The sequence below is a fragment of the Prionailurus bengalensis genome, chromosome B3 (genome assembly GCF_016509475.1).
Source record: "Prionailurus bengalensis isolate Pbe53 chromosome B3, Fcat_Pben_1.1_paternal_pri, whole genome shotgun sequence".
Taxonomy (NCBI): domain Eukaryota; kingdom Metazoa; phylum Chordata; class Mammalia; order Carnivora; family Felidae; genus Prionailurus; species Prionailurus bengalensis.
In genome coordinates this window covers 135,263,274-135,275,542 of record NC_057355.1, presented here as the reverse complement: position 1 = coordinate 135,275,542, position 12,269 = coordinate 135,263,274, and the positions used below count along the sequence as shown (strand labels likewise).

At 53.3% G+C, this 12,269-nt stretch overlaps 1 protein-coding gene across 2 annotated transcripts in view; it reads left to right on the top strand.

Annotated features, from left to right (window-relative positions):
- The window catches only part of CCDC88C (coiled-coil domain containing 88C), a 129,398-nt gene that overhangs the window by 84,338 nt on the left and 32,791 nt on the right, over window positions 1–12,269 (top strand). The window contains exons 13-17 of one of the 2 annotated variants that reach the window (XM_043556849.1): window positions 1,489–1,673; window positions 5,974–6,111; window positions 7,148–8,218; window positions 10,166–10,293; window positions 11,690–11,825. In XM_043556849.1, the coding sequence (XP_043412784.1) occupies window positions 1,489–1,673; window positions 5,974–6,111; window positions 7,148–8,218; window positions 10,166–10,293; window positions 11,690–11,825 (1,658 nt within the window). Of the gene's footprint in view, window positions 1–1,488; window positions 1,674–5,973; window positions 6,112–7,147; window positions 8,219–10,165; window positions 10,294–11,689; window positions 11,829–12,269 lie in introns of both variants that reach the window. The other variant, XM_043556848.1, reaches the window with a different exon arrangement.

The window sequence follows — 12,269 nt, the reverse complement described above, 5'->3', positions numbered from 1 at the left end:
AAGGGGAAATGAGGCTTGTAATCAATTCCTTTGTTTAATGTGTGGAACCTTCACATTTATCCTCCATGAGTACAGAGCTTCAGTTTGAGATGATGACAAAGTCTGCAGATGGATGGTGGGGGCGGTTGAATCTAACCAGCGAGAATGTATCTAATGCCGTAGAACTGTACTGAAAACGATTAAAATGGTAAATTTTATGTTCTATATATTGCACCACAATGAAAAATGTGATATTTCCCATGAATGCTGTCCCAGTGATCACAGGTTCTGAGTCAGTGGGGTTTTAGGTCAGGTTAGTTGGATTCGTAGCGCAGTCGAGACAGCCCTCTGTGCACACGTTTTTGCACATCGAGAGCACATGTGCTCGTGGGTGTGTTAGTGCGGGGATGGTCAGCACTGCGGACACTCCATCCACCTCCACTGCTGCATGCCTGTTGTTGCCTGTGGTCTTGAGGCCCTTCTGGTTTGTTGGGTCTGTACTGCTGTCCTCGGTGGGTGAAGAGACCTCAGAGAGGGATGTGGATGCCTTCCAGTTCTTAGGATCATGCAGGGGATCCAAACACACGTTTTTTTTCCCAGCTTGATGTGCTTGCTATGAAAGCCTTCAGCTCTTGGTACCTCCAGGCCCTAGCGTGATGAGTAAACAGCAGGTGGGGGAGGCCATATTAGCCATACAGTGTGGTAAGGCTCCCAGAGCTGAGCATGGTTCTCACGGGACAGAAGAGGACAGGACAGCCCTGATCCCTTCTCTCAGGGGCTTTCACATACATTCCTTTTTCCTTTCCAGGAAAGCCCCTTAAGTTACCTAATATTATTCACCTGCTATGGCAGGATGGGGCCAAGAACTCCTGTCCCCCAACTCTTGGGTCTGTGCCCCCTTCTTCATTTATTTGTATCTGAGCTGTTTTAGAAGCAGAGTAGATAATCTGCCTTTTTCTGTCTTTGGCTCACATTTTCATCTCACTTAGAATTTTAAAGCAATTTATATATACCATCTCATTTTTTTCCAGTACAATTGTGAAATTACAAAATCTCTGTCAAAAGGATGGCAAGTACCTGGCATACATCCCCACACAGTTGCTGACCACTTGTGGCAGACATAACTAGTCAATTATCATGTTCCTCCTGCTGAACCTCCCAGAACTGGCCCAGAAATGTCACCTGTTTGCCATCTCTGTTGGTCTGTACAGTCCTTGAGTGCACAGTCAAGTTAGCAGCTTGGTAAAAACAGTTCCCAGCACTTAGTCTGTGACTTTTACATTGGCCCCTCCTCTATGAGCTGCTTTCTTGTTAAGCTCCTGGTTGCTCCGCCAGACCCCAGCTGAGCTGGCAGAGGGATTGGAACTACCGGAGAAGGTCTCTAGCGTGCTGACCATAGCAGCACCGCATGGACTGGGGGTGAGGCACCCAGCTGATCCCGGGGTGGGGAAGAGAGTGGAAGCAGAGTCTCTCCTGGAACCTGGACTGTGACCCGACTTTGTGTTTCAGCCTCCCGGAAGTCATTTGTGTTTGAGCTGAACGAATGTGCCTCCAGCCGCATCCTGAAGCTAGAGAAGGAGAACCAGAGCCTCCAGAGCACCATCCAGGGGCTGCGGGATGCATCCCTGGCGCTGGAGGAGAGCAGCCTGAAGTGTGGAGAGCTGGAGAAGGAGAACCACCAGCTCAGCAAGAAGGTAACCCCAGCCGAGGGTGGGCGACCTCCTCCCCCAGCCCTTGTCTATAATGTGCAGCCAGGCAGAGCGTTCAGGTGTTGGTGAGTGTGCACAGTTGGGAAAAATGCAGAATCCACTGCAGGCACAGTTCATTGTAATAGAGGGATAAGCGTGTCCTTGACCAGAGGCAGCATGGCTTGTCCCTGCACCACAAATGCAAATGTGGCCCTAGTGTGACTAGACCTCTGTGTGCCTTGTCTTCATCTGCGAAATGGGGTTAATGGGGGTTGTAAGGATTTTATGGGTTATTGTAAGTAGAGTCGGGCACATACATAGTAAGTGCTCTATGAAAAGAACGCACTGTTAAAAAGCATAGGACGGGGCACGGGAAGAGGAATCGGTGATGTCAGACATGCCTGCGTGCGTGTGTGTATAGGACACTGATTGACTATTTTAGGGCATTGCTGGTGGTAACACAAGGTCAGAGCACACCTCTTTCTCTTGGTTTATGGGGTGAGGAAGAAGAATGGCCAAATTGCATTTGCCTTTCAGGACAACTGCTGGGTCTTTGATTTAGCACTGTAGAGCCCAAACCTCTGGGAGGACAGACAGAGGCTCCCAAACCATCTTTGTTCTCCAGTTACGAGGACCCCTGTTTGCACAGGGGATGCGGATCGGGTCCACGAAAAGGCAGTTGAGAGCCAGGGATTGCCTGCATGTGTTGGTCACAGGGCCTCAGTAGACGTCACCCACACTACAGACAGCGCACCTGCGTCGTGGGCTATCCACGCACCACCTGCCAGATTGCAGCTGAGGGAGAGGACAAGAGTGCTCTTGCCCGCTGACCACCGTGCAGGGCCAACGCTTCTGGGTATCTGGGTGTCTGTCCCGACCTGCCCACTGTCTGGCCAGTGTCATTGACTGAGGTTGCACCGGCAGGGGGAGGAGCTTGAGCTGCAGACAAGAGACTGGGGTCCACTGGTGCTGGCCCTGCCTGCACTTCCTCTCTGGGGGAGGCTTGGGGCATCCCCTCCTTCTATGAAATGGTCTCTCCCATCCCCTCCTGGGACTTCCCAGGCTCGGTTACTCACCCTTCTGGTCCCTTTGAAGCATTGTGTGCTCCGCAGCGTGGTAGGTGCCAAAGTCTGTCATCTCTCATAGGACAATGGAACACACACTCTCTTGTGCTCTGTGTCTTAATGCAGAGCAGCGTGTGGAGGGCGACTAGACGGTTTGGGTGTTTAGATTCACATGGGCCTAGCACAGGAAATGTCTTTATAAATGGCAGTCTGACCTCAGCCAAGATTAAAAAAAAAAATTTTTTTTTTTTGACCTTTTGAGAAATGAGAACCTTCAACTCCACAGGTCCTCACGGGTCTGCCGTAGAATGCTGTGCTGAAATCTTGCTGGCCCAGCTCCCAGCCAGCCTCAGAGGTTTTCCCTCCCCTTGGGGTCCACCCTGGTCCCTCCTCTGCACAGACAGGACCGGCAGTGGGTGCTGCCTGCCCAGCATTATTTCTGAGCCCCCGTCTCTCAGTCCCACCTCCTGCTTCCTCTCTGGATCGTTTCTCCGGGGGGATAGCAGCCCTCCCTGCCACAGCCTATGGGAGCATATCTTGGCACAGCATCCCTGGTAAAAGGGAGTTGCCACTGTTCCCAGACTGGAGCCATCCTGTGTCCGGAGCCAGGAGCCCTGGGGAGGGAGTCCTTCTGCCCACTGGAGCACCTCTTCTCCCTGTCCTCAGCCTGCCCGGGGTCTGGCTGGATCTGTTCTGACCCAGCGTGGGTAGGTAGGTTCTCTCCGCACCATCCAGCGTGGTACAGAACACCGGAGGGAGCCCGTCAGCTCCTCTGGAATTGCCTTTCCCCAGCCTTGGTCACCTCACTCTGCGCTTCTCTCCATGGAGTGTGTCTCAGTCACCAGCTGGCATTTCTTGGTCAATAGGTGAACCACCAACCCGGCTGAGCCCCACAGGGGACACATCCCCAACAGTGACTCCTGGAACAAGGGAGGGCACCGCCTTGGGACGAGTCCAGACAGCACAGCTACCCTGGGAGGTGTCTACAAAGGAGGGTTAAGGGCCAACCAGGACACAGTGACCTGGAGGCCCCTCCCGCCCCCTGCCACGCTAGCCCGGCTCTCCCATCATCCTGCACGTAGCCCAGGCTGCAAGCTTGCTTAGGTTCGGGATGTCTGTGGGAACCATTGTTCCCCAAAGTTAATGTCTTCCTTCTAATTAATGAAATTTTCATGGGACTTAGAGAAACTGCCCTGCCCTCGTGACTATAACTATGTCAATACCTTGCAAGTTGAACGCCTTGAGCTAAGAAGTAAAGAATCCTTAGTTTCAGAGACAGGACAGCAACCCGTTGAGGGTGTGTACAGATCTGGAGCTGAGGGGAAGGCCCCTGGCACCCACATGCTCTGGGAGTCCATAACCTGAGCCAGGTACTTGAGGAAGGATGGGAAGCCCTCTCAGGGCTGACAGGCCTACAGCCAGCTCACATCTTAGCCCCGCGAGCTCCCCCAGGGCCACTGCGGTCCGTCGGGGATGGGTAAGAATAGGGGCTCCAATTCCATGGCAGAAAGAACCAGAAAGGGAGAAAGATGGCAGTGGGCATCCAGCAGTGATAGGTGGGATGTGGGGACATCGTGTCTTCAGACTAGAAGCAAGAACAATCAAAAATGCGGAGGCTGGAAGAACATTCCTTTCTCCAGGAGAGAAGGGGCAGCCAGGGTAAAGGATTACCAGTGAGGTCAGTGGGTGAGCTGGGAAAGCAGGGGGCACGCACCACAGGCTGCTGACAGTGCCTGGGAGCAGGTCTGGGGTCACCCACTGGTGTGCATCCTAGCCCTGCTGTGTCCTCACTGTGAGGCCTTGGGCAAATCACTTAGTTGCTTTGGCCCAGAGTCGTCCACTGCATGATGGTCAGTAATAATTGCCTGTTCCCTTACCCGTCACTGGCAGGATGCTCTTGGGGAGGGTCTGCTGACATTGGCACACCTGACACCTGCCAGATGCGTGCTGAGCAGTTGATGGGATAGCTCATGAAGATGGACGCCACTGGCCCAATGTCATTTACTGAAATTTGCTCATCATGGTCCTGTTGTTAGCAGCAAGGGACCAGACTCTGAACCCGTGTCCCTCTGACACCAGTCAGTGCCGTTTCCCCAACTCCTGTCCCCAGTGATAAGGAGTTTGGGGTTGGCAGGGAGGGACAGCAGCCCCCACGAAGCCCTCAGACTGCAAAAGGTGACATGGGCATCACCTGGGAGCTGAGTTGTAGGCCCTGCCTTCAGCCTGCCAAGTCAGAATCTGCATTTACCACGATGATAAATGTGGGTATCGGGCATGATAAAGTGTGATAAGCCCTGAGCTAGGTAGTTCATGTTTAGGAAGGATGGTCGCTGGTGGGTCTTAGCCAAGAGCATGGCACCCAGGAGGTGATACAGGTGGTCATCCAGGCAAGATGGGAGTGTGGTCCAGGGGTGCATGGGTGGTTCAGTCAGTTGAGCATCCAACTCTTGATTTCAGCTCAGGTCATGATCTCACGGTACATGAGTTTGAGCCCCAAGTTGGGCTCTGTGCTGACAATGCTTGGGATCCTCCTCCTCTGTTTCTGTCTGTCTGTCTCTCTCTCTCTCATGCTCTCTGCCCCTCCCCCACTTGCACGCATGCACACACACACACACACACACACTCTAAAAAATAAATAAACTTTAAAAAAAAGATGGAACATGGTCAGGCCTGGGGTAGTCAGGGGGCATGTGGAGGGGGAGGGGCACAGGTAGAGAGGACAGGACTTGCTGACAAACTTATTGGAGGGTGAAAGTGGAAGGAGAGATGCATCAGAAGACTGCTCTGAGCAGCTGGGTGAACAGGTGTGTCCCCAACTTAGGTGGCCTTTGTGAAGGAGAGGGTAGGAGGGTGAGTCCAAAGTCCCTGCAGGGCATCCAGCAGTGGTGGCTGGTGGCCCCTAGAGCATGTGCTCTGACCCTTGAGAGCGTGGACAAGGCCTGAGACAGAAGCGAGGGACCTGGGTGTGGCTAAGAACATTTGGCAGTGAGGATGAGCAGGGGTGGGGTGAGAGGGAGGCTGACTGGTTGGTTGGTGCCCAGGACCCTCCCCTCTTCCCTGAGCCGAAAGCGCAAGGTGTGAGCTAAGAGTTGAGATTGCTACGGAACAGCACTTGGATGTTTTTCCTTGAGAAGAAGCCTGTGCAAGTATTCTGTGAGGCTGGCAGGGTTTTGGTTTGTCTTAAAACCTCGTTCACTTTGTGAAAGTGACTTTTGCACTGGCTGGGTCTTCTGGCTCTACAGATTGAAAAGTTACAGACCCAGCTGGAGAGAGAGAAGCAGAGCAACCAGGATTTGGAGACCCTGAGTGAGGAGCTGATCAAAGAGAAGGAGCAGCTGCAGAGTGACATGGAGACCCTGAAGGCCGACAGAGCCAGGCAGGTGGGTGCCTCCGTGATGAATGTTCTTTCTCACCTGTCTTGGGAACTCTGCCTACAAGGGGAAGAGTCCAGGATTATAGCCACTTCCGGTAATTGATGAGTGATATGTGTGTTACCACTGACCCAGCTTAGCTGCCCTCAAACCAGCCATTTTTAGCTGACAGTGTAGGAACAGGGGTCAGCTTTTGCCTCCCAAGTGACAACGGCAGTCCTGGTTTTGATTGTCGTGATTTGGGGGAGGAGAGAAAAGGTGCGCGTGGCCTGTGGGTGGAGACCAGATGGCCTGCAGTGCACAGGACGGCCCCTCAGGACGAAGAACAGATCCAGCTGTAAATGTCTGTCGTGTCCTAGCAGAAAACCCTGGCAAACCTTTGAGCTTTATTTGGCTCACGCTATAAGAGGTCCAGGGTGGGCAACGCAGTGCTGGTGCAGTGGCTCAGTGATGCCAGCCAGAAGCCAGGCCTCTCTCTACCTGTCCTGCCAGGCCTAGCTATTGCACATCCCCAAAGTATGGGCGGGAAAAAGGTCACGGTGCCCAGGGAGAGCATCCTGCTGGGTGCCAGGCATGTTCAAGTCATGGAGCTGACACTCTCCCTGAGCCTGAAGGACGAGGAGGGGACAGAGATGCTGTAGATCAGTAGGGGGGAAGATGGGGGAGTGTTCAAGGCAGAGGGAACATCACATGCAGCGTCCGCACCGGGGGAGAGTGGCATACGGGGAGGCCACAGGTGGCAGGCTCAGGTCGTGGGGGTCTTGCTGCCCAGGATGAGGAGTACCAGAGAAATCCCTTTCGTTCTCATTCTTGTAAATAAGAGGAAGAGAAGTGGTTTACATTTGTGAATTGCTGTGACTGTTGTGGATGTGTTTGGCTTGAACTGAGTAATGACTGCCCTTGACCTTGGCCTGGGAAGCAATGGGATGGCTCTGGGTGGTCCTTCAGGGGCCTACAATTTATTCTCCTAGTTTGGACCCAGGTCACTGAAATTTATCCACGCAACAGCCACCTCGTGTGTCATTCGCGTTGTATTTCTCCGCAGATCAAGGATCTCGAGCAAGAAAAGGATCATCTCAACCAAGCGGTGTGGACGCTGCGGGAGAGGTCGCAGGTGAGCAGCGAGGCCCGGGTGAAGGACATCGAGAAGGAGAACAAAGCCCTCCACCAGACAGTGACGGAGACCAGCAGCAGACTCAGCAAGCTGGAATTCGAGAAGCAGCAGCTGCACAAGGACTTCGAACAGGTGAAGGAGAAGGTGGAGCGAGTGGAGGAGCTGGAGAAGGAGCTGCACCGGCTGGAGAAGGACAACGAGAAGCTGGCCAAGAAGGTGGCCTCCCTGAAGACCGCCACCGAGAAGGTGGACGCCCTGGAGCGCGAGAGTCGGGGCCTGGCTCTGGAGAACCGGAAGCTCAGGAAGTCACTGGACACCCTGCAGAACGTGTCCCTGCAGCTCGAGGGTCTGGAGCGGGACAACAAGCAGCTGGACGAGGAGAACCTGGAGCTGCGCAGGATGGTGGAGACCATGCGCTTCACCAGTGCCAAGATGGCTCAGATCGAGAGGGAGAACCAGGAGCTCGAGCGGGAGAAGGAGGAGCTGAGGAAGAACGTGGAGCTGCTGAAGGCCCTGAGCAAGAAGTCCGAGCGCCTGGAGCTCAGCTACCAGGGCGTGAGCGCCGAGAACCTGCGGCTGCAGCAGACCCTGGAGAGCAGCAGCCAGAAGTCCCAGGCCCTGGAGCAAGAGCTCGGCGAGCTGGAGGCCGAAAACCAGGTCCTGCGGCGCGACCTGGAGGCCCTTCGGCTCTCCCACAAGCAGCTGGAGAGGGCTGAGAAGGACAGGAAGGCCCTGGAGCAGGAGGTGGCCCAGCTGGAGAAAGACAAGAAGCTGCTGGAGAAGGAGGCAAAGCGGCTGTGGCAGCAGGTGGAGCTCAAGGAGGCGGTCTTAGACGACAGCACCGCAAAGCTGTCTGCCGCCGAGAGGGAGAGCCGCGCCCTGGACAAGGAGCTGGCCCGCTGCAGGGACGCGGCCAGCAAGCTGAAGGAACTGGAGAGGGACAACAGGGACCTCACCAAGCAAGTCACCATGCATACGAGGACACTGACCACCCTGAGAGAGGTGAGCTGGCACCGGCAGGCCCCTCCCCTGTGGTGAGGGGGTGGGGGTGTGTGCCTCCCGAGCAGACGTGAGACTGTGTGTGTGTGTGTGTCCTCCCTGATTCCGAACAGAATAAGGTCTGCCGGTGAGAAGAACAAAGGGAAAGCACTGGTTCTAATCTCCCTGCCCAGAGATGACCACTGCTCATAGTCTGGCCGATTTTATCCCGTCATTCCCCGTGTGCATTTGTACATACACACGCTTGATATCGTGCGTCCCTGCATCCTAAGCTCTTCTGTTGTTTACTTACCCTGCCTTTCTTTTCTCATTACAGTAAGTAAGATTGAAGCCATGGATTTCTAATGGCTACAGGGTTTTAATGCTGTAGATTTACTGCAATTAGTTTTTGGACGTTTAGGTGGTTTTCCAATTCTTTTCATTATTTTAGATACCACTGGACACTTGCATACATATATCTGTTTTCTCAGGCTATATTCCTACAAGCAAAAGTAGGGGTTCCAAGGGTATGAGCATCTTAAAGTTTCTTGCTAAGTTGGCATCCTACTGTTACCCCAGTATTTACTGCATGGGCCCTCTGGGGGTTCCTTCAGTGTTTGAGGGGGAATAAACTGCTTTAGTAAATGACTTCGGCATCTGAATGGCCCGGCACAGAAGTTGAGTCTCACGTAGGTAGGAGTTGAGTGTGGCTGTTCATGGACAGCCTTAAATTCAGTGACTTGGGCACCTGGTTTCTCCCGTCCTGTGGCTCGGCCATCCCGCAGTGGAGTCCTCTTCTGACTGTGGCAGTAAATGAGGAAGACAGTGGGTAAGAAAGATTGCACTCCACTGTGCAGAACCCGGTCACACGGCTGCACCTAGCTTCAGGCGAGGCTGGGGAACATGTTTCAGCGGTGTGCCAGGGGAGAAAAGGAAATAGATTTGGTGAACACAGGGATGTCTCCATGTTCATGTACGGGAAGATCGTAAGGCTATGGGAGAGGGAGTTCACTAATATGACCCCTAGTTCCTGTCTCTGGAAGCAGAAGATAAGTTCTGCCGTGGTAACACTCAAGCCCGGAGTCATAGCGGCTCATCATGCCAGGGACTGACTTCTCATTCGTGAGAGTCCAGGTGACTCCCCAGGAGCCTGTCATCTGTGCTGTGACTCAGCAGTCCAGGCTGCTTTGATTTATGGCTCCGCCTTCTCAGCACGGGGCTTGGGCAGTTGCTGAGGCAGGACAAAGGCAGCTGGAAGGTCACACACCGGCTCTGCTGTGCTGCAGCCAGGAGGTGACCCACAGCATGTCCACCCACCACTCACTGGCCAGAGCTACCGGGTAGCTGGGACATTTGGGGTGAGCTGATGGAGTGTTGGGCGAGCGCCATGCTGTCACACAGCCGTCGAAGGCCTGAGGATTTGGTGGGGGGTCAGCTTGCATGCCAGGTAGCTGGGGCACTGGGCAGAGAGCAGTACCTGCCTGGAGAGCTTCGAAGATGGGTGGGAGTAAGAAGGGGGATCTACATACAGTAAGTAAACCACCTAAATGAGAGCAACTGCTTTTGCAGAATAAACCACAACCAGAGTTTTTAGTAAAATCTTTATCTCTTTTGTCCTTTTTTCTGTTCCAAATTCTCCGCAAGGAGCATTTAATTCCATTACTGCACAGAAAAGGTAATCGTGTTAGAATTCAAAGCTCCTACTCAAAGGTCAACATAAATGGCGTTGCACAAACACACGTCCTTCCCGTATCACCATGGAGGCCGGGAGGCTGAGAAAGCGCGTCTGTCCCTTCCCTTTGGAAGACGTCCCTGGGGTTCACCTGTCCCGTGGAACTGTCTGCTCAGCCCTCAGGACACCTGAGTCAGCCATGACTCGGGGAAGACGGCTCTTCGGTCTTGAGAAGGGCCTATGTCAGGCCCTCCGTGCTGGGCTCCCGTCCCACACGCATCCTCTCCCTGTCCTGGCAGGACCTGGTGCTGGAGAAGCTCAAGAGCCAGCAGCTGACCAGTGAGCTGGACAAACTGAGCCAGGGGCTGGAGAAGGTCGGCCTCCACAAGGAGCTGCTGCTACAGGACGAGAGCAGCCATGGCGACACGTGAGGACCTCCCTGCCGCGGTCTGTGGGCTCTTACCCGGGGCTGCACGCTGCACGCTCCCAGCTCCAGAGCTCTGTTCACTCTGCCTACTTCGGGGCTTGTTGTCTTGTGGTCTTTATGAGGGGCTTGTGTCCTTTACAGATCATCTCCCTGGAGGTTTGCAGGGAGGGGTGAAAGGAGACTCTCTTGTCCAGTGGAAAGGCTTCTCAATTTTTTTTTAAATACACTTTTTAGAGCAGCTTTAAGCTCAAAGCCAAGTTAAGGGGAAGGGACAGAGATTTCCTGAATGCCCTGTGCCGCCCCGCCTCAACCCCCGCCCGGCATAGCCTCCCTGTAATCCATATCCCCACCAGGGTGGTGCATGTGTTACACTTGATGTGCCTCCACTGACCCGTCATCACCCGAAGTCCACAGTTTACATTGGAGGCCGCTGTGGATGGTGCACATTCCGTGGGTTTCAACCCTTGTGTAATAACCTGTATCTGCCAAGTGTCCTACAGAATGGTTTCTCTGCCCTGAAAATCCTGTGTTCCACCTATTCATTCCTCTTTTCCTGGTCCCAGCCCTTTAATTTTCAAACATTTAACCGTTGTAGTCTTTGCCTGCGGTTCTTTCAGTAACCGTCTCATTGTTCAAAGAAATCCAGTATCATGGATTTTTCCTGGACTTGTAACTGACAAGATCCACAGGACAGATAACGTGTGACACGCTGTTGGTGTGGTGAAAAGGCTACCACTTACCTAGCTAGCATTGTAGTCTTGGGCAAATGGCCTAATCTTTTTCTCTTTTTCTTTTTCTTTTTCTTGTTCTTTTTCTTTTTCTTTTTCTTTCTCTTTCTCTTTCTCTTTCCCTTCCTTCCTTCCTTCCTTCCTTCTTTCCTTCCTTCTTAATGTTTATTTTTTAAAGAGAAGTGAGTCAGGGAGGGGCAGGGAGAGAGAGAGAGAGAGGAGAGAGAGAATCCTAAACAGGCTCCTTGCTTGTCAGCACAGAACCCAACATAGAACTCCGTCTCACAAAGTGTGAGATCATGACCTGAGCTGAAATCAAGAGTCAGATACTTAACCGATTGAGCCACCCAGGTGCCCTGTGCTTAATTAACCTTTCTGAGACTAAGTTTCCCCATCTGTAAAATGGCCTTGATGATACCTTCCTCTAAGACCATGCCTGTAAGACTACAGCAGTGATGTCTCATTGGAGGGTGTCACAGGTGTGTGCAGGGAGCCCCGGGGAGGGCTCTGGGTGATGGCTTTTGGCTCCTACAGTTCTTCTGGGCCAAATGCTGCAGAATAATAGGGAAAACGAGCTTAATGGAGGAGATAGGTGTTGGTAGCTGGGAGACTGGGAGCTTGTAGGTGGAAGAGGTAGATAGGTACAGTTGTGTCTTTGTATTTTTCAGAAAGTTCAAGATTCTGGAGGACAGAAATGACTCATTAAAAACAACATTAGCCCTGAAAGAAGAAAAGATTGTGTTTTTAGAAGCTCAGATGGAAGAAAAGGCCAGCCTGAACCACCAGTTGCAGAACGAGCTCCAGGTGGTAAGATCTGGCCCCCTTCGGTGCCACACTGTAAGTCCCAGTCATGAGGCCCCTGCCCCACCTTTTCCAGCCCCTCACCTGGGGGTAGCAGAGGGCCGGCCTGGATGCCCATTTCTCGGAGCAGATGTGCTGAGATGCAGGGTTCTGAGCGGGGGAGCTACCATCACAATCCTGTGCATTGGGGCTGGACAGGATCAGATGCCTGGGAGGAGAGGAGGCCACATTCAGAGCAGCACTGAGTCTGCTAGGCAAGATCGGGAACACCGATGAGGACCAGTGTGAGATTATGAGCATCGAGACCAGACAGAGGCCTCGAGTCTCTTGGGCGCCCTCACATGGGACAGGTGGGCGTGGGTGCACAGGTGCTTCATCAGGATGTCCACTCCTGGTGATATGTGCTCTTCCAGCTCTCCTTTGCTTCTTTTAAGCAAAGGCTTTTTT